The 25,872-nt window shown below is 39.5% G+C and overlaps 1 protein-coding gene across 1 annotated transcript in view; it reads right to left on the bottom strand.

Annotated features, from left to right (window-relative positions):
• LOC129357617 (neural cell adhesion molecule 2-like) overlaps positions 1–25,587 on the bottom strand; it is a 42,558-nt gene extending 16,971 nt beyond the window's left edge. Inside the window, 14 exon segments of the mRNA XM_055026710.1 lie at positions 2,102–2,116; positions 2,118–2,267; positions 4,066–4,187; positions 4,705–4,730; positions 4,732–4,822; positions 6,454–6,477; positions 6,480–6,626; positions 6,847–6,943; positions 7,131–7,287; positions 7,289–7,313; positions 9,704–9,854; positions 15,061–15,206; positions 21,012–21,181; positions 25,397–25,587. Of these exon segments, the coding sequence (XP_054882685.1) occupies positions 2,102–2,116; positions 2,118–2,267; positions 4,066–4,187; positions 4,705–4,730; positions 4,732–4,822; positions 6,454–6,477; positions 6,480–6,626; positions 6,847–6,943; positions 7,131–7,287; positions 7,289–7,313; positions 9,704–9,854; positions 15,061–15,206; positions 21,012–21,181; positions 25,397–25,587 (1,512 nt within the window).
• Between the last annotated feature and the right edge of the window lie 285 nt (positions 25,588–25,872).

The raw sequence follows: 25,872 nt of genomic DNA on the forward strand, positions 1-25,872 counted from the left end.
TTAAAGCTGGAGGGAAGAGGTGAAAGTGACCAGTTTGTTCTGGTTTCTCCGTTTTTCCCATTTGAGATCAGTTTTAAAGCTAAATGGATTGAAATGAATGCTTCTGTGTATTTATTTATAAGAAAAAAAAAAACAATAATCAGTGTCTCTTGACCCAGTTTCAGGCCCACAGCATCACAGATCCAACACCATACTTAACACTGCATGTTTCTATCACTTCTGTCTTTGATTCACACTAAATGCAGCTAAAGTTAGAGATGGCTGCTCAAAAAAGACTTTTGATTTGCTTCGAGATTAGAAAATCATATAGTGACAGGCACCAAGATATGAATGTTTTCTGGGATTATGATCCTCTATGTGTTAGCATTGCTATATTTTCTTGAAAAATGCAAAACATCCAAAATGGCATAAAGATGTACCTAGAATAAAATCAAAAATTTAATATATTTTCCAAGTTGAGTCAATTTTGCATGAAATGACGTGAAAAAGAGAAAATTTGTGTTTTCCTAATAAAAGATGGCGGACAATTTTGCTCTCTTCTCTCTGAACCTTTGTTCTGTCAATTAAATAAAACATTTTCATCCACACTTCTTCCTTCCACTCAACTTTTCAGTAATAAGCTTGGATACTTCTGCTTTAAAATCTGTTGTTTTTAAATCTTTTCTACTGACTCCAAATTGACTCGGTTGCATCAGGTGGGAAAAGAAACCTGAAATAAAAAGGAGTAAATTGAAAAGGGAATCAAGAGCTGCTTCGCAATCAGCACATTTTTCTCCACAAGCAGAAAACGAAAGAAAAGTACACGACCAGTTATAACTGAAATAGTACAGAGGAAGAAGTGAGAAAAGAAGCAATTCAATACACAATAAATGCATAATACATAGGAGGAGAATTGAATAGAGAGGGCACATATATGTGGACTCAGTTTGTTTCATTAGGTCTGCAGTCGGGTCTTTATGCAGCATGGCGGATGATAAAAACAAGGCAGCAGATTGGACCTCAAATGGAAGTGGCGGATGTTTCACATCTATCGCTGATTGATTCTGAAGAGTTCTTCAGCGTCTAACCTGATTTGAAGGAGCAGGAAACGACGAGTCCGCAGCGCTTTTCCATAAAACATAAACTGATTTTGGCTGGAAATATGAAGAATGATGTCTTAATGTTAAACCCCAGTTGGACTACACCATGTTGGAAATGTTTGTTTTTCCAGGCTCTCTGCTTCGATTCCCTGCTGTTCGCTAACAAGAGAGGACAGCCAATCGAAGTGACCCGCCTGCCCAGCTCTTGTTTCCTGGCGGAAAAGCGAGCCACACGCCGGCGGGCCGTTTAGCCGCCGCAGTAACAACAGAGGCAAACACTGGCTGCATCCAAACCGGCACAAATAGACCAGGAAAAAGGCAGAAACAGAACTGAAACACAACTTTGGCTGGATTTTAATGGCAGATAAAGACAAAATGAGTAATTTATCAAGGGGAAAGTAAGAAGAAGAAAAAACTGCTGCTTATAACTCTCTGGTCGTCTCTTTTTAGGAAGCTTAAAGCTAAAAATGATGATTTTAAGCACAAAAAGAAGAAAACTGGACTTTTCAAAATGAGGTTTCACCTCCAGTTCAGAAACAAATATAGAAATTTCACTAATATGGAAAAATTCATCATATTAGGTCATTAAAATGGTCGTTAATGAGACGACTTTGCTGCTATATTATGATCTGTGAAGCTATTCTGTGAAGTGGATTTTGGAGAATATTTTAAAAGTAGAAAGATGAAGATCAAACACGTATTTTGATAACCTGTTAAGTTAACTAGTATCTGATCTCTTGCTGAAAAGTTACTTGTAACTGTGTACTGGTGGACTGAGATATTTGCACTTGAAATTATTGAAAAGTACTCTGAAATATTTGGTTTTTCTGGTCACATTTCTGCTGCGTTGTCAGACTTGCTTTCAGTCCTCAGATATGTTTCTTTTTCTTTTGTTCGTTTTGTTTCTTTTCTTTACCAGCACAAGAAAAGCAACATTTCACAGAAGCTCTTTCAGTGTTTTCAGAAAGAGAAAGGTGAAGTGGGGCCCCATGTTTATTGTTTTTTCTGCTGTTTACTGTGGCGGGCTTCTGTGGCATGGAAGAACTGATAGAAGGTGGGCTCTGATAGGCCCTTGACGTTGCGGGCTGTGATTTCCACTTCATATCTCGTGTTCCACTGCAGCGGCTGCAGCATCGCAAAGTCGTTAGCTCCTGGAACCAGCTTGGTCATCCACTGTTCCTCTTTATCCTGCAGGAAAGGGATCGAAAAATAAATTAAAAACCAGGGTCAAAGCCTGTTAGCTTGATAAACAAGAGGTCGGGTTTTAATCCAGTCTCCCTTCACTCCTCTGGCCAAATGCGCTTGTGTTCCAACCTGGCAACCCATCCCACCAAATCAAGCTTATTGCAGGAAGCCAGCAGCGCTGATTGTGAAGTGGAAGGAAAAAAAACAGTTTAAATATTTTTTACAATTAAATATCCTGGAATATTTATTTTCTGTCGCAGGGTTAGGAGAATATTTACTGTACTTCATTTCTTTTTATCTATATTTAAATCCCTTTCTTTTACACAAATTATGAACCTGAATACTTCACAGACTTTTGTATTTTTTCTTATTTTTCTAAGAATCATTTCAAGCTTCTGCCCTTGAGCTGCCTGTTTAAAAAGTGACACAAACACAAAGAGTAAATTCATAAATAAATACAGTTTAGACAATAAAAACAAATAATCTTAGCACAGAAAATACTGAAATATGTTGCTAAAATATGAACTTATTAAATAATACATTTAAAATCACATGTGATTATTCAAACTGACATTTTTTTATAATTCCCAAAAATAAATTAAAGGATCTCCTGTACCAGTTTGTGTTACAGCACCTCTAAAGATGCCTCTGACTGAAGACACTCTGTTTTATGAGTTGTCTTTAATTACTTGACTTCATTAGGTTTGCTTTCCTCTTTTTAATAAAACGCTGCTTTGAGATGGCGGCCATCTTGGTCAGGTCACAGGGACTCTATTCTAGAGGCTGAGAGAACGCGTGGAATCAAAAAAAAGAAAAAAAAAGAGGAATAAATAATATTTAGGTCTCAGGAGTTTTTATTTTAGATTTTTATTTGTAAAAATTGTTGAAACTCATCTTTCTTTTTCTTTATATTCCACATTAATGGATTATTTTGGTGTTCCTCCATTCTATGAAAAACACCACAGCTTTATTTTGTGGCCTCTTTAATCCTCACGTCCTACATTTAACCTGAACCACCATTAAAATAGTCGAGCAAATCCAGAGAGACGGTTTGTAAGCGAAACAAGATGTGAAAAGCAGAGATCTGCCAGCAGAACATTATTCATTTAAGGAACCAACTCAACCCAGCAGCAAATCAATCCAGCTTCGCATAATGTGCAAGGGATTATTATGTCAAATATAAAAAAACTCCATCAGCGCCAGTTACTTTTTAGAAAATGTAAGAGCACGCCTTGTGCAAACTGAATGGCCTCATGTAAATTTAATGAACGCTTGATTTCCAAACCGCGCCTGTTGTGTTTCGCTCTCTTTGTGCTCCACGTCAAAAACAGGAGTGATAAATGTGAAACATTTATTCTGTCTGCTAAACGGAGCTGCTCCGTAATCAGAGCCGCTCATGAATAATAATTCAAAACGTAAACCCGGGGTAAAAGAGCAACACAAAGTTATTTATCCTGACAGAAACGGAGCAAACTTTGTTTCTTTCACTCACTGGATTCTAGTAAAAAACATTTTAATTTCCTCTCCCAACTAATAAATTGTAATGTTTATTGTTTGTTTCAGAAATGATGACTGTTTTTATGACCTTAAGTATTTTTGAATTTCAATTTGAAATAATAGAAAATGAAAAAATCTGAACCATAATTAATATTCAAAGATTAATTAAAAACACTCCATAAAATACATACCAATACCAATAACAACATAACAACAAATGACAAAAGTTGCAGTAGATTATTTCCCCCTTCTCAAAAAACCCAGCAGGATTTTGGAATAAATTTGTAAAAGGTTTTTGTCTCACTGTTTTGTATTTGACGATATATTCCACGATGGGCATCCCGCCGTCGTCCTGCTTGACCAGCCCCAGCCTGTAGGCCTTCCCCACGCCCCTCTGGCCGTGGACCGCCGGCGGACTCGGTTCTCCTGAGGAAGACAGCGCCACATCTTCATCATTTTGCTCTTCTATTGCGCCTCAGCAGCGGCGGCGCTGTTCTCCCAGACGGTTGGTGGATAAATAAAACGCTTACGGTGAAATTCCCTGCAGACGAGGAGAATCTGACAGAATCCATTCCAGGTTCTGATAATCTAAATTCATATCTGTGGAAGTCGGAGGTTGAGGCCCTCTCCAATATAAATACACCCTGGTTGTGTAATGTGGCAAATAGGCCTCATTCTGCAGAGTTGCTGATGCTCTGAATAGATTCTGGAGGCATGTAATGCATTTCTGTCACACATCCAGTATTTGTATTAAATCAGAACCAAAACGTTTCCATATTCCTGCTGAATTTGGCTGTTTTAGCTGAAAGCCTGATCTGCTGAGGGTGTCGACGACTCAAAATTAACTCCCTGTTAGAAAGCCGTTAAAGTGAGAGGCAGGCGTCGCTATGATTGGTTAAAGTCAACATGCTCTCAGTTTGGAGGTCAGAGGTTACCGACTTACGGATAGGTAAAGTCTGGAAGGTCTCCGTGGCTGAACTCTCCCTGACCTTTCCCGTTCACGGCTGCGACTCGCACCTCGTACGTCGTGTTGGGCTCCAGGCCGGTCAGAACTACGGTGGCTGCAGAGAGACAAAACCACAGCTCACTTTATCCGTTTGCAGAAAAACCCCCCAAAAAAACAGGAGGCTTCTAAGGAAACGCAGAAATATAAAGAGGTTTGGATTTTTTATTAGAAATCGGTAGTTTTTTGTGTAAACTGCTACTGGTTATAAAATCATTTACTTAAAACAAACTCCTTCATCTTATTGTAAAGCTACTTGTAAATAAATTTTGTCTGATTTCAAGTGTAATGAGATATTTGTCCTAAAAACTTGAAAGAAATACTTTGTATGATTTTGTGAATTTGCACCTCTTGTGCCCTTTTTGTCCTTAACGTTACAAAGGTTGAACACCTCCAGCCTGGTTTAATCCAATTTAATCTGGATTAAATTCCTATTTAAATCTTACAGATTTCATTCTATCAGCCAGCAGAAGGAGCGTGAAAGTTGTTGTTTTTGTGAGTGTGAACAAATTAAATCCTCTGCTGCTATTTAGGTGCTTTTTCAGTCCTGGAGAGGAAAACAAACGTTTAGATTTTGCATCAGCGTTCTGGTTCCATCGCCGGCGCTGAAACGAGTCCAGGCCTCATTATGCTGCAGTTTTACTGAGGGGAACTTCAGCGCTGAAGTCAGTGATTAAATATGGAGACACTTAGCATTATGTAATTAGCTTTGCTCACTTTTCTGCGTTTTAGATCAAATTCTGTTGAAATAATCCAAATTAGATTCATTTGTAATTGTGAATTTTTCCCTTCATTTCAACATCCTGGTTGGTTTTTTCCTCAGTAAATCTGAAACTGTAATTGACTCTGAAATGAGGGATATTAGCGATAAGCCCTTCAGGTTTGTTGGAGCTGCTTATCAGCCGGCCATTCATCCCCTGGCTTTCATTTTCCATCCACCCGTCCGTCAGCGCGCTGCACTTCCCGACAAGGTTCACAAATCAATTTGGAGTCGTAAAGCACAGGAAGAGAAAGGGAGCGCGTTCAGGCCGGACCGGTCCTGAAAGCGGAGCGCCGCCAGGTGTTTGGAGCGTCGTCAGGGGCCGACAACATCCCAGGGCCAAAGCTTTGAAGGATCCTGTGACCGATCGTGTAATTATGTCTGAACTGGGCCGATGTTGAGGCGTCAACAAGGACATTACAGGTTCATCTTGAATGTCGGTTTACAGTTTCTCTCTCTGACAGGTGAGGATGAAGTCAATCAGGTGTTTTGACTCTGTGAGAGCAAACGGATCAGTTTCCTTCAGGGATGTAAACATGACTATAGACAGTCGGATATTTCTCTTCAAAATGGAAAAACAATGCAACATATATTTCAAAAATGGCTGAAATGATTGAGAAAAAAACCTTTTCTGTTTTTTTTTTTTAGACTAACGCTGTAACAAATTCCAGCCGGTAACCACTTTGAGGTACGAAGGAGGGTCTGTCATGCTGTGGGCCCACAGTAACAGCATATAATGAGTCTCCAAAAGCAGTAAGCTAGCATTTCTATTTAAGAAGATATTCCTTTTTAATTTAAAACATCCAAAGAAAAACAAAAAATGTACATGTTTTCTCGTTCTTCATTAAGGCCGTATTTAATTATCACGAGGCCTACAAATGGCCCCTGAGCCGCACCTTTGGCCTCTTATGGTACAGGAAGAAACTCACTCTGCACGCTGTGCGACTTCACACCCTCCAGTCTATGGAGCCCAGCTCTTTGTACTGGACCAGGTAGAAGCTGATGGGAACGCCGCCGTGAGAGTCCGGCTTCATGAAGGTGACGGTGGCCAGCCGCTGGGAAACGGCCGACAGACGGACGGAGTACGGGTTGGAGGGGACGTCTGCGAGAAAACAAGGAAGCACCAGAAACTGGGTTTAGAAACAACAGAGGGAAGAAAGAAAAATAACATCTGATATGGGAGGAAAGGAAAGAAGGAAAAGAAATGTATTGAATTTTCAGCAACAGCAGCAAAGTGACAGGAAATAGACTCACACCAGGAAAGAAAATATTAAACATAGATGTATAAATTTATAAAAAATGTCTTTCTTTCTTTCTCTCACCTGCCTGGGCCAGGATGAACTCCTGGTACCGGACTCCGATGTTGTTCCGGGCCGTGCAGTTATACCGGCCAAAGTCTCGGTCCGACATCGGAGTCACCTGAAAAAAGCAAGCAGAACATTTAGAGCAACTCCACCTCTGAATGGCTAAAAATAACATTTTGGAGTGGTCTAGTCAAAGTTCAGATTTAAAATCAGCTTCAAACGATGTCGTGTGACATATTTTGTGAAGTCAAATGTAGAAATAAATGCAGGAGATGAGGATTGACCCCTCGCAGCCTCCGTACCTCCAGCACCGACCTCCCGTCAGTGCCGTAGATCTGCATGTGCGGCGTTCCCTCTGAGATGGTGAAGCGTTCCCTCCTCCACAGCATGGTGGCGGGCGGGTTGGACATCACGTCGCAGCTGATGTTCACCGGGTTCCCCTCCCACGAGTAATAGATGGTGGTTGGTCAGGAATTTAGGAATATCTGAGAAAAAAAAGTTAAAGCTGCTGTTTGTAACTTTAAGAAAAAATATTTCTTCACTTCTTTGTTGAAGCTCAGTTTGATACGAGAGATAATCTGTGAAAAATGTTGCTCTCCTGCCTTGTAGCAACCAATCACAGCCAGGAGGCGGGTCTTAGTGCTGTCAATCATTCTCTGTGTGGCACTAGTCTATGCTAGAGCTAGCCTAACCTGTTGTGAATGCTCAGCATAGTTAGCTTGTTCAGTGATGATTGGAGGACAAACAGTTTTCCTGTAACAGTAAGTGAGCACAAGGATGATTGACAGCGCTAAGCCCCGCCTCCTGGCTCTGATTGGTTGTTCAGAAGGCAATAACAGGTGAAAGAAGAGGTGAAGGAGATCAATCTTTTCAGTGTTTATCTGTCTCACAGTAAATTGTGACAACACGGTGACACTTTTACCAAATACGTAAAAAACATATTTTTTATAAAGTTACACTGTGCCGCTTTAAGCGAAAGAGAAAAGCGGTAAACTGCTGGTGTGTTGAGCGTTCATGGCAGCTAATTAAACACTGAAATCAAAGGTGGAGCTGGGATGGATGATCAAAGGCGTCTTAACCCGCGCATTCTGCACAGGAAGAAGAAAATGCTTTGGATTTAATCCCACTGGAGAGAAACGTCTGAGTCGGCCTCAAGCGGGCGAATGAAGGATGCAAACAGAGGCCGATAATGAAAGACTGCGGCGGCGGCGTTGTTGTTGCGACTCGGACGTTTCCTGCCCCGGCTGCCCGGCTCACTCAGACACATTATGCTTGTTTTATGCTCCCTTGCAGGACGCCATTAGAGAGATTGATGCGCGGCTCCCTGTCACAGCCGAGGACGTGCCATCGCCTCACTGTGACTTAGTAAATGAGTTCGTTAGACTCTCCGTCTGAAACATGTTTACAGTAGAACAGCAGCAACTTCCCCCATCCAGACGGGGGATGAACATGTGTGTGTTTCTCCCCTCACCAACTTTCAAGGGATTTCTTTTCCGAAAATGTCAATTTATCTGACGGCTCAATCTGCTGTGCTGGTATAGTTAAAGCATCTCGTAATGAAGCCAATCTCTCCAAAGCCGAGATGAAGATCTTTGCTGCAGAGCTCATTAAGCAGGGGAGAGGCAGGCTGCCCCAAATAACCCCAAACACGACACGACGAGGAGAGGAAGCCGTCAGCAGGAGGAATCCGGTCTTTTCATTAATTATCACTCGACTGCAGGGAGGAGCTGCTGGTAATCATTTCCTCTTTTTTAACAAGACAACCAGCTGGTTTCCACAGGAAACTGTCAACTTTTCACCTCTGCAATAACCTTGACAGTGTAAATATTTGACGCCAGTTTGTTTTATTGGGAAATAATGAAAGATTTCACACAATTCAAGTCTGGAAAAAAATCTTATATCTAAATAAAAATCAAATACAGACGATTGAGTGTGGGAAGGTTAGAGAATAAAGCATACTAAATAGTGGTTTGTTTTGGTCTAGACAAAGTCTAGACTTAAACACAAATCAGTCTCAGTGAATTTGACAAAATTTAAAAATGAGGTGGAGCAAATTTTTATTTCTTTTAAGACAAAATGCACCAATATCTGTCTGCATGAATAATTTTAAATCTAGAACCGCAAGAAGTTTCTAGAAAAGTCTTTCTGTAAACATGAAACGGCTGAGAAATTCATAAAAATATAGTTTTATCATGGAAAAGGAGATCTGCCAGCGCCACAGCTCCACCTGGTGGTGGCAGAGATATTAAGTTGCGGTATAAACTTATAGATAAAAATATTTATTTTACATATTTGTTAAACTATCAGGATGTGATGACAATAATTCAAGCTCTTCTGTCTTCTCCCAGTTCTAATTAAAGCAACCAATCAGAGGCTGGAGGCGGGTCTTAGTGTTGTCAATCATCCTCATGTCCTCAGCTTTCTCTTTGATAGTTCACCATGAATGCTGAGGTTAATTAGCATAGCACCCCATGACATAATTGATTTTCCTGTTACGCTATGCTGTTTCTCCATTGTTTGCATGTTTAGTAGCGCGTACACAAGAGTGACTAACAGCGCTGTGCCCCGCCTCCTGGCTCTGATTGGTTGTTTTTGTTTGGGATTGGTGCCTTTCTTTCGATAGCAACAGCAGTTCAGAGAAAAAGTAGATATTGATAATTTTAACAAATTTGTAAAAAATACAAAAAAATTAATCAAAGCTTCAAGGCAACAACAAAACTTCTTATTTATAATACATTTTACTACAGAGTTTTACAAAATACTAAAAAATACTGTTATGTAAACATTAGCGTTAGCATTGTAGCACAGCTAGCTAAGACAGGAAGCTAGCTCATTAAAAATCTTAAAGTTTCCAGTTAATTGGAATTGAACTTACACTCAATGTCCAGAAACATGCTCTTCTGATGGCCTCCTATCCGGCTCTGAGCCTCGCAGTCGAAGCGGCCGAGGTCGCTGAGCCGCACCCCGCTGATGGTCAGCACGGATTTACCGTGACGGCCGCGGACCTCGAACCGCCCGTCCCGACTCTGGAAAACAAACACACAGCTCCTATGAATACACCAAGCGACAGGAAGTACTGAGAAAAGCTAAGAATATTCATTTTCCAGCCCTGAGAATGAGCCCAGTGTTTCCCCTTCGCAGGCTGCAGTCTGGTGTCACACCGTGTTGAGGCTAATCCAATAAACCGCCGATACGTTACAAGGTCATTACATCGTATGAAGACAGATGGCAACAATTTGAAGCAACGGGTCAATTACAGCAGACAAGGCTATCAGTGCGGCCGTTCCTCCTAATGAGACCAAAACACCCTGAAGCATCCAGGCTAGACGCTTTCCATCAGATGACCTCATGACCCCAGGAGGCATATAATGGAAACTGTTAAACGAAACAGATAAAAGTACATTTATTCATCAGGAAGTTCAACATAAAGGATAGTGTGGTGAGAAAATTGATTAAAGACTCAAATCAGAAACCAAAACAAACTCTACCCCCCACTGAGCTTTTATTTTGTAGGTTCAATTTTAATCAGAGAGAAATGATTGTCTTCCTGTCTCTTATCCCATCTGATTAAAAAGCTTTAGAAAACTTGTCTGTTAACAAACATCAATGGGTTTATTTCCTTTTTACAAAATAAACAACATCAGATTGTGAATTTGCAGGGTTTCCCCTCCCTCACCTGTTGCTGTCAGCCTGACTGAGTATTAGGTAAACAAAGAGACCTTAATATTTTTTACTTTTAAGTTTCTCAAACCAAAGCTGTGTGTGTCTTTTTTATCTGCACTCAATGTAAGATAAAATGCTACTGTTGCTTCTTTTACGCAAAATAAACTTAAAATGTATTTATATTTAAAATGTATTCAAACTTAAATAAAGTTTTGATTTTTTTTCTCTCTTTTTTTAACTTTACTTCAACAGATAATATCGAACACAATGACAAATATTGCAAAATATAAGTAATAGACAATATTGGTGTTAAGATTTTATTATAGGGATCTATAAAAAAGCAACAAAAACTATTTATCTGTTGTTACTTGAATATGTACAGTGTGGATGCTTTTGCACATATTTCTATTTTATTTGTGATATTGTTGAGCTCCAATTCAAAGTGAGGTTCTTGTCTTCTAGAAATGTTGCACAGATTATCTAAATCTGGTCTGTAATTGTAGTTTTTAAACATTTCTCCTCTCTGCCAGCAGCTTTCACAGTTACTGTTTGCCTCCATCTGTATTCCCATCCTTGTGTACATTTGCATATTGAGGCCGCTGTATTCCTGCACACGCTCTCCCTCTGAATCCCCATAAATCAACACACAGTTGTCTCTTTGTGATGCCCCTGTCGCCCCCGACCCAAACGCTCCTCTCCTGCTCCAGACTCCGGCCTGATCCTGTTTGGAACGGCTTTCGTTTTGTCGTCACAAAGCTCTCAGCTAACGAGGTGGAGCGCCGCTTAAAGGCTCGGCTCTGGTCGCTTTGCGACTTCGCTTGTTTGCCTGGCGAGTGGCGCTGAATGAGGATGCTGAGGATGAGGCAGCAGAGAGAGAGAAAGAAAGAGGAAGAGGAAATCTTCTGAGTCAGGAAATTACTCGGCTACTGACAGGGCCTGTGTGTGGAGACAAACCCGCGCCCTGAAGCTCGGCCTGCTTGATATGCAGCTCAGTCACCTGGCCAAACGTGAACAGAGAGCCACATGTAGCAACAGGAACAGGAAGCACCAATATCTGTCCGCGTTTGCATGAAGCACACAAACTCTTAAATAGACTTTGTAGACTTTTACTGTGTTATTTTAGGTTTAGTTATTAAAAATGTCAGTGGTAAATGTCAGTGAGGCCGGTGTGACTCTGCCGCTCTGTGGCGGGGCTGAGCATCAGGTCTGCGGCGTCCGTCTGGTTTTTATGAGTCCTGTGCCACCTCGACCTCACCGAGGCAACAAAATGACATTTAATAATGGCTTTTCTGCTTCAAGGAAATGGAGGCCAGAGAGACGGGTTCAAAGTGAAACAAAGCCAGTCGGTGGCTAAACATTTCAATTATCTGGAAATCGAAGAACAAACAGTAGCATCTGCGACTGCTCCTCCAAGGCTACGCTTTTATTATGATGAAGATAATAAAGGAGCAAAAGTTTCACTCAATTTTGTTCAACTACTTGTAGAGAAAAGGAGGAAGCTGCACCCAGAAAGAAGCCAACAAGATGATCGTTTAATAAAACAATTCTCCAAAAATAGACGAGAACTAAAATGTTCCTCAGAAAAATATAAAATAAAAAAGTATTATTTATTGAACTAGTTAAAACATTAATGAAACTGTAGTGGATCGTTCCATGAACTCTCTCTATGTTATCGTTTATGTCACAATGCTAGAGGGCAAAATACACACAAACATTTTCCACACAAAGAACAGAACATTCGGTCCGTTACAGCTCCTGATGTTTATTTAATGAGTGATAGCGGTAGTAGCTTAGCCACCGCTGCTATCAGCTAAGCTAACAATGGGGTGGTTGATTAGCTAATTTGAACACCTGCTCTACTGATGACCTGCCAGAGCTGATGTGTGAGTGAACTGAAACACGTCTACATGTTTGAGGTTTTCAAAGTCAAGCTAGCATAACTGAGCTACTTCCCTCTCTCTCACGGTTTTTTCCTCTTAACTAAAACTATTTCCTGACCTTGTATCTAGTTGTCATAATACTGAATTAGTAGCAAAGCTCTGTGTCCCTTTTTCTTTATATATTATGCATAGATTTATGATTTAACGCATCATTTTGACAACTTAACAGCTAAACCAAGTCATTGTTAGACTAGCATTCATAGAAAGAAACTTAAAAAAATTGTTCTACTATTTTTCTAAAACGATTCATGAGTAACGTGATGCTTTAAAAAAATAACCTAATTTAATCTAAGCTAATATTAATTACATCAACCATATATGTCCATTGGAGGAGTTTGTTTTATCCCAGTTTTGTTGCTTGCTTTCTGACCTCCAATCCAAAAGGTGGCGCCAAACACAGCAGAAAAAGAAACGAAACCATTGAAAGAGAATTGAAAATGTAAAACAGCAGCAAAACAAAACAAACATTTATTTATTACTGTCAATTTTTTTGCTTTCAATGGAAAGTTTTGCAGAGTAATCATTAATATGTTCAGTTACATTTTTCCAAGCTAATATTTCTTTCCCGTTTCTCTTTAAGCCATCGTCGTTTTAGCCAAGTAGAGTCATAGAAACCTCTGAATGTGGACGTTTTATTGTGAAAGAACGAACTATGCTACCAGGACATTTCACTCACAGTCTTAAAGGTAATCAGTGGCATTTTAAAAAAAGCATCTTGCTGGCTGCGTCTGAGTCACTCGCTCTCTTTTTCAGCATAACTGTCTATTTATGGCGTATTATTTATGGACAAAGTGACTCAGTGATTCCCAGAAAAGCTCCCAAGTCTTCGCAGAAACGTCCATCAAAACTCAGTTTTAATCGCCGTCAGAAGCTCCTTATACTGGGATGTTAGGAATAAATAAAAGCTTTACCTCACAACACCAAGTAATGAAACAATACACCAACTCAAATCCTCCTTCAGCACCTAATTAAATCCTACAAACTGCCTCCCATTATGCTCTCTTTCCGAGGGTCATGGTGTTAGCAGGGAAAGAAAGAGACGAAGCAAGCAACATTATGTAGAGAGTAAAACTAAGCCTCTCGGTGCAAGACGCCTCAGCAGGAGGAGCGAGAGCAGCCTGGATATGCAGATTGGAGAGCAAATTGAGAGAGGAGCATTCTGCCTTAAACCCAAATGACTGCTGCCATCCATCACGCCCGGGCGCCGCTCCACTCATGTTTGTCTTTGCGCATGTTTAGGTGTGTTGGTTTGCTCCGCGCATTTCCATAATTGCATTTGCAGTGGGGGAGAGAAGCACTTACTCTCATTTTCGGCTGTGATTTATCAAGCCGAGCGATTCGAGCCAACGCACACGTTCATTTATCTCCGCCGTGACCTTTTTCCCAGCAAAAGATCGTCTGGCTCCTTTGTTTGGTTCTTATTGTTCTTCTGTGGAAACCTCAGTCCGATGCCAACACTGACAGTACGTTGGTGAAAAATAAATACTTGAGTCAAATCCAGAGCCAGACTTTTTGAGGGTGCATCACACAAAGCCTTGTTAGGTGAAAGAAAAACACCAAACAAAGTGAAACCCGAAGCATTTACCTTGAGAACTTCAAGGTCCTTGGTGCTTCTTTTAGCCTGGAGCGAAACAAAATAAAAAGTGCGAGCTGATTTCCTGTGAGACCATAAACTCAGCCAGGTATGAGCGCAGGGTGAACGCGCATAAGTTATGTCTTTGAGCCTTTTAACATTTATAAACGCATGGAAAGACAGCCGTCTATTCGTGTCTGCTGCTCCTTAAATTATACCCGTTTGACCCCAGAATAACCTCTGCAAGCCACAAAATGACCTAAAACATGGAGATGGGATTAAAAAATCAACTTTCCAACCAAACGTAAACCCACATAAATGCACAGCTGAGACCAGAAATCTAACATTTTATGAAGTTAAATCAGATCAAACTTTCTGAAATCATGTCCAACCATAAAACCGATCAGGAAGGAATCAGTGCAAATGGATACAAACACCTGATAAATAGTTTTTTACAGTTCTCTCCATGTTTGTGTGAATTTTAAAATTTTCTGTTAATTTCTTGAGTTCTGCATTATTTTGTGTAAAAAAGAAAGCATTTTTGCACTCAAAGTCTCCAACCAAGCAAAAGAAATAGTTTCTAACTTGCCATTAGTTGTTTTTTTGATAAATTCAATAGAAGTGTCTGGAAAGTTTGCACCATTTTACCCCCCCTCAGTGGCCACGCCCCTTAGTGTCTCTTGGCTCCGCCCACTTTGCTTGGTGGATTTAATGTTTAGTTATACTTACAAGGTTGTAGTTTTTAAAATGTTAACTGAAACCATGTAATAGCATCAACGTAGAATATTTGTTTTGGTACATTTGAATTAAAAAATTGCAAGATCGTAAAATTTTTCTAGTGTGGAAAATTGGCCAACTTCCTCCTCACCCCTTCTAAGTTACGCCCCATTTGTTTTACACAACTTAAAGTCGACCGCTTGGTGTGTGACGCAGCAAACGGCACACACACACACACACACACACACACACACACACACACACACACACACACACACACACACACACACACACACACACACACACAGGAAGCCAGATGGACTTTCTGGCAGCGTCTACCTTGTCTCCGTCCACGAAGGTCTGCCCGTCGCTGGCTCTCCTCCAGGAGATGTCAGGCAGAGGCTCGCCCTCGGCCACGCAGGAGATCATGGCGGCGCTGCCCTCCACGGCTGTCACGTTCTTCAGCTGGGTGATGTGGGGCTGGACTGCGGGCCGGCCGCGGAGGACGAGAGAAATAAATTAGAGAAGAAAGAGCAGAGAGGAAGGACAGAGGAAGCAGGAGTGAAACTGTCAAGTATGTGCTGCAACTCGTAAAGTAGAGTAGACGAAGGCGATACCGTGGGGTTTAGACACGGAGCTGATGCATGACTTTGCTCTGACGATATGGGCCAAGATCATTTGTTCACCGCAGTCACACCTCACAGCTTTGATGTAGTGGGGTAGGTTGGCCTCTTGTCCCTTTTTGCATTGATTCAACAGCAACAGAAAAGCGACTTTGGTGAAGTTTTGAGGCACAAACCTCTGCGTTTCTTTGAATAAATATAGATTTTTGTCTGGGAAGACTCCTCTCCAACACCGTGTGATTTGCTTTTGATGCACTAAAAGCAGATAAGTGCTGCAAAGCCACTGAGGGCCGGTCCCTCCTCGCTTCCACCTGATAAGGTGCACTAAGCAAGCCCTGATGCATGTCAAGGGCGCAGCACACGCTACATGAATCATGGATTACTCTCTCCATGTAAATCCTCAGCAGACGGCGAAGACGTAGCGTGGAATCAAATCCGAAAGGAAACGAGGAAGTGAACAGGAAACAGTGAGTTGAAGGCTTTTAGCGGCGCGAGGAGGCAGAGATTTCACCTGTTAGCATGCTAGCTACCACTGGGATTTGGAGAGCTTGTCAAAACACGAGGGTCACACACACACACACACACACATCAACACACATCAACACACACCTGTATTATTTTACCTCTCAGCACCTTCAGTAAACAGATCAATGGACGGAAACAGGTTTGTGGGTAAATACCAGCCTGAGACGGTGGAGGAAGAAAGTATTGATCCATCAGTTCTTATTAAATCACCTGGAAGTGGAATGACTTGGACTTAATTATTAAGAAATAATTGCAATTAAAATAATGTAATATTGGCTTTAATGCCATGCAAAGATGAAACATTTGTATTTATAAAACCTCCATGAATTATGCCTAAAAACTAAGTTTGTTACTGAATTGGAATAAAATTCAAATTCTTCAAAAAGGAAGAATCCAGACAGAATTAGAGGAGGAGTTGCTAATGTTGCTAATGTTACTGAAGGAAGTAAGTTAGAAAAGATGCAGCCATATCTAGCGTTTGAACCCTCAATGGTTTTACAGGTGAACTCCAGAGCCAAGTTGGACACTTTTAATTAGAAAACTGAGCGACAGAGAAACATCTCAAACTGGCAGGAGAAAACACAGAAAACCTGCAGCAGGATTAAAACAGCTGCACAGAAACTACGTTTTTACGCTGCTGCCATCTGGCAGTGGAGAAGTGTTTCTATTTCCAACAAAAGAAAAAGTTTCTTCTCCAAAAACAAAAAGATGCATTTCTCAATGGATGGAAATGATGGAAAAGTTTGAGTTTACAGAAACAAAACAAAAATTCTCCTAGAACTGAAGCCATATGTCCCTAAAAACGCTGAAATTTTGGAAACATTTGAACTATATTGTAAATGCTAATCTTTGATAGGGCTGTAAAGATTCCTGGGACAATTCAATTCTCAGTTAATCAAATTTCTTGTGGAATGTTTATCCTTCATTAAATGATGTTTTATTATTTAGCACACCTTTTTGTGATTATTTCTGTTGTGCAGTGACGAAAGCTAAGTGTTAGCAGCATAACTTCCAATTTTTAAGTGTGGAGCTGCTGCCTGCTGTTCATAGTGAACAGTGGTGAAGTGCGCGGCGGGTGTCTGCGCTGCAGATGATTAAGTGTAGCTTTACAGACGAACCGGAAAACAAACGCACCACCATCTGCATCACAACAAATGGCTGGTGGAGGACATTATGATGATAGAGCTGTTGTCTGTTAAGTTAGATTTACCAATATTTTATTTTATAATTTTTTTATCCGATTACTCACAAGAATAATTGATAGAATGCTCGATTACAAAAACACTTGTTTACAACAATCCTAGTCATTTACAATGCTTTTCAGAAGTGTAATATCATATTTCATGAAGAATTAAAGGCTGCAAATATATTTCTATGAACTTTTCATAGTATTCATATTTTTTTAGATCTGCTTGGCAACTGGGACATTTTCCTTAATTTCACTCTTTAAAGCCAAATCAGAATAATTTGGAGCTCATTCAACATCAAGTATCCGTTTTCAAATAACAGCACAAGCCTGATTTAGAGCTATTTTTATCCAACGACAAAAGATCACGGAGAAAACAAGTCAAAATTACCTTAAACAATTGACCGACTCAGTTTAAGGTTCATAATGAGACCAAATGGCTGCTGGGATGATTTCTGCTAAGAGGGAGACGGGTGGAGCACTCAGGATGATTGGCCACATCTATTACACTTTCTAAAAGCTTTTAAAACTTTCACAGCTCTGAGAAACACACAAAACACACACAGTGAAAGGTCTGAATGGCCGATGTAGAGAGGGAGCGCTTCATTTTCAGCCTCAGATTTCCCTCATTGTGAAAACATTACACTGAAAACGTCCCATTCATCAAGATCCCTCTGCTGGGAAAGTTATTAATAAAGAATTATCTGCAATATTTCAGGTCTAAATGAGGGAGAGCTGAGATGCATTTTGATGAGAAGGGTCGAGAATTAAACGACCTTCAAAGTTTTGGTTGTTTCTGCTGGATTATAGAAAAGAATTTTGGTTACAAAGTCAAACAAATCAAGTTGGTTTAAGGTGTTTCCATGACAAAAACCAGGAAATTACAAAGTTAAACAAACAAAAGACACCAGAATGAATAGTTTCTGCATCTGTGGAAGACATTTTAGATCTTTTACAAAGAATGAAGGCGAAACTTTTTTGACATTAGTAGATAATTGTTTGTGCTAAATATGAATTTGTTTTGTTTGTTTTTGCACTTTTTGTTCCTCTGTTTTGCTGCATCGCCCTCATGTGGAGAGTTTAGGTTACTACACCCTATTTAAGCAGCCTTTCTTAGTAATTTTGCATTTTAATTATGTTTTTTGACATTAAACTGACGTTTTCCCATTTTTTCAACATCTTTCGTCTCCGTCTCTTCAACTTATCCAACTTCACTTTCTTTGTTTTTATGCATAATTTTTCCACAGAAAATTTTTTCTTCTAGAGATTCGTTCATGTTTTTAAATCTCACTTGATTTTGTTTTAAGATAAATAATTTTTTATAATAAAACAAAAGTGTTTTATTATTGAACTTGACTGATTAGATAAATCCTGAAGGTGTTGTTCAGATTCATCAATGCAAATAAAATAAATAAACACTACAGTCTAAAATCTTCAGCTTGACTGAAATAATTTCAATTTTGTTTGATAAAAATATAAATTTTTCTTTCTACTTTAATCAAAAACATTTATCTTCAGTATTTAATAGATTTTAACCTTTTAAAGGCCAGTGTGTCTGAATCTCTGGTTGTTACTGAAACATAAAATGCATTAAATGGAAAAAAAAGCAGAAACAGTTGAAGTCGGCCATTAAATTTGATCGATTAACAAACTGCTCTCCTTTCATTGCATGTTTTTGCTTCCATCTTCTGACATGAAGCAGAAAAAAGTGTTGAAAACGTCGTTCGATCACGACTCTCTTTATCACTATCATTACAGTTTATTATATCAGTTAGACGCCAAGCATTTCATTATCATATGTGTGATGTAAGTCACAAGAAAGCAACATAAACACACAGTTTGAGTGTTTAAAATTGCACAATTAAAGCTGGAAAAAGCTCCTATTTTCAGATGAGTTTTATTTTTGCCGTCTCTGTTGGAAGTTTTGATGTTACATAAAGCTCTTATCCCACCCACAGACAGGCGTCAGGAAGCAAAAATGTTCAACTCGCTGCATCGGATTGGCCTAATGTGTTATTTGTTGTTTTAGCCGAGCAGATCCATAAAACAAATGTCAGCACAGATTCTCCCTCCTGGATCCACTGCTAATAGCTACCAGGCTTTAATGATAAAAGCCACCGCTGGGCCTGTTCTGCTACATCATCTACATTTTTCGGTTTATTTAAAACCGCTGAAAACCGATGCTGTTTACTTTCCTTGCTCTTTTTCTTATGCGGATCCTTGGATTGTGTGTCATGTTTCCACTCATTAGGAAAAAAAAGAAGCGAGAACAATGTCGTGATGTGAAAACCAGATATTGTATTTCACGCGTCACTGGCGAAACCGTAAGAGAAAAAGTGGCAGAACACTCAGATTTTGTCTGCAGAGATAAATCTCCCAAGCCGCTATGATGAATTTCTCCTGATTGCTGCTGGAGGAAGAAAATAAATCCTAGCGGTGCATTTAATATTCAGATCCTTTGTAATTCATCCTGAAACTCAACCGTAGTGCATCTTCCTTTCTGTATTTTACTCCTAATTGAGTCCAGTGGACATAAATATAAGAATCACAGCTACCTGTGTGAAGAGAAGTGCATCACTAACAGAAAAATGAAGTCAAATCTTTTGAGTCTAAATTAAAAAATCATTCCTTCATCTTGTAACATGTTTTGCGCATGATAGCATGCTAATATGTTAGCATGTAAAATGTTGAGTTTTAGGCTGACTGTTGGTGTTGAGAAAAACAACAACTGTAGCTTTAGCAAAATAAAAATCAAACACAAAGTCTTGTCTTATTTCAGTTGGTTGTGAAATAAATCACATTCCCAGTCAAACAATCGAAACCTGCAGGTGATTTTCTCAGCCTGAAGAAAAAGTTAACAAGTTGCTAATGTAATTTTTTTTTATGCATAATATTTTCAGCATGGGCCAAGTTGAGGTGGGAGCTGAGACGTCCCTGAAGCCACGCTGCTGGCGTTTCTAACCCAGAGGTGTTGTGCATGTCGATGTTCCCTCACTGTGTGGATTTGTTTCTTACAGACACTCACTCTGGAGCCTGAAAGCAAGACGAGCTGGAATAATCCCTGAAGACTGACAGAACGCTCTCTTTACAGCTCAAGGGCTGCTTCAGAAGAAACTCTGGGCCCAGACGGCAGCGCTAACGTCGACACATGGAATGAGAATGAGGAGAACTCAAAAACTAATTTAACTGTGTAGGGTGTGTCAGGTTTTCTGATGGCCAACAAAAGGCGCAATCACCTGCAAATATCTCGTCTAATTCACAGTAAATGACCCGTTTTCTCTCTGCCTTTGCTGTCAGGAGTAATAAAACTAACTTGCAGCAGCATTTCCCTACAGTGCAGTCAAAAGGAGAGCTCCTCCCTGCTGCTTAGCTTTCCCCATTAAATGCGCATTTTGACGAACAAGCGTTTCTCCACATATTTCCACGAGAGGAATATCAGAGCAAATAGCCAGCAGGTTCATAACATTAGGAATTGAATTTTTTTTTTATTTGAGCGAAATATGAAGCGATAAATGATATTTTTCTCCAGCAGCTGCTGGTGGTGGAGTGGGCTGGCGGCCATGTTTGGACTGACGGTTTTGAAAAACTGTTTTAGGATAAAAGAAGATTGTGAGCGTCCTCACCATAAAACTTTATGGATGGACATAAAACACTCCTCACTGTAATGGATAATGCTATTACATCTGGATTTGCTGGAGATGCAGCAGAAAGGAAAAAGAAGAATTACTCTATTCTGTGAGGTTGATTAATAAATAATGCAGCCGTTTGTGATTTAAACTCCTATACTTTTTTAAATCACTTAATGTAGATTCAACAAATATAAGGTTTACACCAGTTCTTGTTATTTCATTAACACTCTGGATAACCAATCAACTCTTCTGGTTAATAAAATCTCAGTTCAATTGGTGATAAATATGTTGAAGACAAAGATTTTGACTGGTTTCTAACTTTCTTACCGAACACTTTGAGCAGAAGCTCTCTCTCCTGGAAGCCGGCCTTGTTGGAGGCCTTGCAGGAGAAGGTTCCTCCGTCGGCCTGCCGGATGTTTCGGATGGTCAGCATGCTGCGTCCGCCCTCCAGCTGGCTGAAAATGTACTTCTCTGAAGGCTCCAGCTGCTGCCCCTTCCTGCACAAACAGAAACTAACACCTTCAGACCTTCTACACTTCATAAAGTAAAAATATCCTCTCAAATGTGTCGACAATCACCTCTGGACTGCAGCACTTGCTAAAATCGCTCCTGATGCACTGAAAGCTGTGCTGACTTAATGCTTTTTCACATTGGACTCTGTTGGAAAATTAATCAGGGGGGAAAAAAACAAGCAGCTAAATTGATCCATGTCTATATTAAGGCTTCCAAGCAGAAGCACAATGGTGAGAAGCAGGTTTTCTGCCTCCCCCGCTTGTTTATTTGTGGCTGTTTAACCAGCCGTGTAATCCACAGGGGTAAGAGTCGGATTTTATTGGGGGGAAAATGTCAAATTTCTGCAGCACATTTAGACAAAACAACATCAAATGAGGCACTGAGTGAATGATCTAAAAAACTTTTGGACATTGAAGCATCAAAATCGAAATGTCTACAAACTATTTGATTTTGCAATAAAAAGTGTTGCATCTCAGTCGATAATAATTGATTTCTTTTCTGTTTTAAATATCTGACTCACTGCCAAACTGATGCTATGACCTTTTCGGTTTTATTCACAATTTGTTGTTTTTACTTTTAATCACACCAAACACGTCAAAAACACAAAACACGTCCAACGCTTCCAAGTTCAACACATCAACATATCTCTAGAAGCCTCTCTGTAGCACAGAGATGAAATTTAGAGACCAAAATACTACGTGGTGAAAAACATCTGCAATCACAGATGTAGCTCCGACGTCTTTGCTGAACATTTTGTGTTCAGTTTTTATTGAACAAACGGCTGATAATGTCGCTTTCGGAGGAGCTTCTTTCCTTTCTCCCCTCCCTGTTACTTTTTATATCGTTGTTTCTTAAATAGCAGGATTCAAGCTCAAATTTTAATAACTGCATAAAAACCTTCTACCATTAGATTTTTAAAAGTTAAAGGAGGGCAATCTTAATTTTTTTAGCCTAGCTCTATGCATTGAAACAAATATGAATTTCCATCTGGACAAGCCAACAACTTGTGTTGCTGAATCTATATTTACAGAGCTGTTCATCTCTACACACAACCAGCCCCCTCATCTTGTAGGAAAAGCCTCATTTAAAGTCGGCGGAGAAACACCAAAGCAAAGTAATCATAACTTTACGAGGTGGAGAGGAAATGAAGAGAGGCGTCATGTTAGCGCTGGACGCGCCACAGCAGTGGATGTCATTACACTGACTGACTGCTGACAGGTAGTCTATTACCGAAGATGCACAGCGGACGAGGTGAGGCCTCACTCTGACAGGAAATGCAGCTGTGAGGCTGGAATACGCTGGAAGGCCTGAGATCAGAAGCAAAAACTAAATTGGGTTGTGATTTATTGTTGGCGTCAAAGACGTTTTCTTTGTCTGCTGGTGAGGTGTGTGAGCGACCTCCTGGCTGGAAACACAACTCCACTGTTCCAGTCAGTGGGCCTGTTGATTATCTACCACTGAAATGGCTTTTATGTGATTATTGGAACGCTAATGCGTAGCAGAATGTGTCGTACCTGGATTAGCGGCAGTCAAACGAGCCGCAGAGTGATTACATCCACAGGACCGAGCACAAATATTGTTTTTTCTTCAGTAGAAGTGAACAAGTCAGATTTTATGACTAGAATATAAAACCAAAAGATCAATTATCTGCTATATAACCTAAAGTCACCAGACACAAACCTGCTGTTTTTGTGAACATGTCATAAATTTTTTATTATTTTTCTTTTGTCTGATTTTTTTAATTTTTGGTTAAAAAACTACAAAAATTATCATTTTAAAATACCAACTCAACTTTATATTTGGACCATCTTATGATGTAATTTTAAATATTGAAGAACCAAATCCTTTCTTTACTCTGACTTCAGTAATTTACTACTATTTCCCTTGAGTTGAGTAGAAATGTGTTGAAGTTGTGCTACTGTTTCTTGAATATGTTTTCTGGAAATTTATGAAAATTATGGAAAACAGCAGTTTTATATAAAAAATATGCCACTTTCTAGTCAGTCGCTCACCTTTTGTTAGAAACGCAGGAGAGGGGATAAAACAGAAGATAATCAGGATGTATTTTTCTGAAATAACCAACTATCCCGTTACTCTGATAATCTAAACCTACATCTTACTGATCCAAACCCTGAATTTAAAGAAAAAGTGAGTTTGAGTTGATGTGCCGAGTCGACAGGCTGCGTCTCACCCAGAGATTCAAACTTTTTGTGTTTTTTGACCATCGATTTTTCTGTCAAACTGGAGAAATTCAGCTTTGTTTTTCTAACTCAGCTACTTTTAAGTTGGTTAAACAACATCGCTTTGCAATTATAGTCATTTAAAAGCAAATTTAATCTTCTCCACAATCTTTTTGTCCTGTTGTCAAAATGACAAGTATATGAATTCTTGCACTATTTCTGTTTTTGTTGTTGTCTTTGACCTTTTCTGAGACCTATGAACTGTTAATAAAGGTTTGTACAGATATTAAAAGTTAGAAAAAAGTTAAAAGTGAATACTCCCGGAAGTACAGTCACTGACACAAGATTTTATTAAAAATGGAGAAAAAAACTCAGCGTTAGGAAAATAGTTCTGGTTGTAAAAATGGACTTACGTAATTGTTAAATGGAGTGGATTATTTTGAAAGATTAATTGATGTATCAGAGGACTAAAATAAATGTAAATAAATAAAGAAATGTGTTTTTGTTTGACTCTTAAACCTGAATCCTGAACAGAAATAGTTAAAGGTCACATTATTGACGCTCAATTTTTACCAGAGAAGATTAAATGTTGTCCTTTTGACAAGAGACGTTTTACTTTTTAAATTATTACAAGCGTCGGTGCTAATGTGGAAAGAGGTGAATTTGTTCAATGAAAGGTTTGACACGTCTTCGTGAGTTTCTAAAGAACGTTTCATTTTTCTTCCTGAGTTCCATGGATTTGTGTTCAATTCAGTACAGAGTGTGAAACAAGTCACAGAGAAACAGCGGCGCAGCGGAGCGAGTCACAGTTACAACCATTTGTGACATCTTTACAGTTCGCAGCGATGAAAATAGTGGTAGAAAACACCGCCTCTGTGCTCCGTTTAGACGAAAGGCAGAAAAAGACGGAAACAGTACGACCTACAATTGAATCCCCATAAAGTGCCATCAACAGATGCTCAGGTGCAAAGAGCTTGTCACAATTGCCTGCTGAGTGGGAGCAGGCTAATTGCTGGATGTTGGAGAGAAGAGTGGATAGTGTCAACTACGTCTGGTGCAAATTCTCGCGCCGCTGCTGTTTGACATTTGATCTTTTTCTGCAGCTGTTGGAGGTGATGTGTGAGGGCGGATTGCAGAATCCCTAATTGGAACTGCGACATGATATCTTTGTTGTCTGCAACTGAAAATACAAGAAGTGAATCTGGAGTGTGTGAGTAAAAGACAAGCGTGAAAGCAGAAACTGAACGCTTTCCGTTCACAAACTTTGAAACTTGCTCTGTTCAGTGACTCATCTGAGACGCTGAAATCTACAACACTTAAAGAAAACTGCAAAACAGCCGAAACACTGAGTTTGTTTTCAATTTAGGCAAGTTTAGAGTTGCTTTTCAAACATCATACATGAAACATTAATTGACATTTTGATGTGTAACAACACATCAAATGTTCAATATGAATAAACTTGATTGATTGAAAGGTGAATTGGATTATCTTTAATTTATCAGTTGTTTTATGAAACTACTGACTATGAAAAGTATTGACTGACATTTAGTTGGTAAATTTTATTTAATTTCAACCTTTGCAAGCAGAAAATGAAAAATAAAGAAGACAAATATAAATAAAGGATCATGTATGACCCACAAGCAATAAATAAAACAAAGTCAATTATTTCCATTTCCATAATTTAGCATTTTTCTCTTTTCTACTAAAAACTGAATGATAAAAATTTTCATTCTGGTGTTTTGGTCTCAACTCGCTTTATTGTGAAGGGCAATTTTGTTTACAGAAACTTCATAATTCGTCTTATTTGTTGTTTAGTTTATTTATGTTGGATATTTAAAATGTCTTCCAGTTTTAGCGCTAAATATTCACTAGAATTTAAAGTTCAGAATCGTTTCTTACCATTACTTAAAAATTCTCTTAAAAGAAAAATATTATCGCGATAACTTAAGACAATTATAATACCACAAAAATGCGTATTTTGAAGGTAATGAATGGATTTTGATGTATCAAGAGGATTACCTGTGCCATGTGACCAGAGGATCAGGAGATCCAGAAGTGATGCAGGTGAAGGTGACTGATTCCTGGTAGTCGGCTGTGGCGTTGAAGGACTGCTGGAAGACCGATAACGACGGAGGAACTGAAACAAACACAAACAAGGAGTCACTTTCTGCCGAGGTGACGGACGAAACTAAAGAAATGTCCGTTTCCATGAAGACGTGTAAACACCTTCTGAATACATAACAGCAATAAGACAATAAGCTGGCATCGTGAGCGATTTGTTGGGACTTCCTGGAAACACGACGGATGTTTGTAATTCCCACGGGGATTTCAGTTGACATTTTGACCCAGCTTTGGTGAAAACACACCGGGACGTGAAACAATGATGATGTTTCTGCTTGGCTGAACCACTCAAACGGAAACGAATCAGGAAAACGGAGAGTCCTTGCTTCCTGTCTGACTCATAAGGCCTGAGCTCTGATCATGTCAGGCTGATT

This window comes from Poeciliopsis prolifica, unplaced genomic scaffold (assembly GCF_027474105.1).
Source record: "Poeciliopsis prolifica strain line A6 unplaced genomic scaffold, Auburn_PproV2 SCAFFOLD264, whole genome shotgun sequence".
NCBI lineage: Eukaryota > Metazoa > Chordata > Actinopteri > Cyprinodontiformes > Poeciliidae > Poeciliopsis > Poeciliopsis prolifica.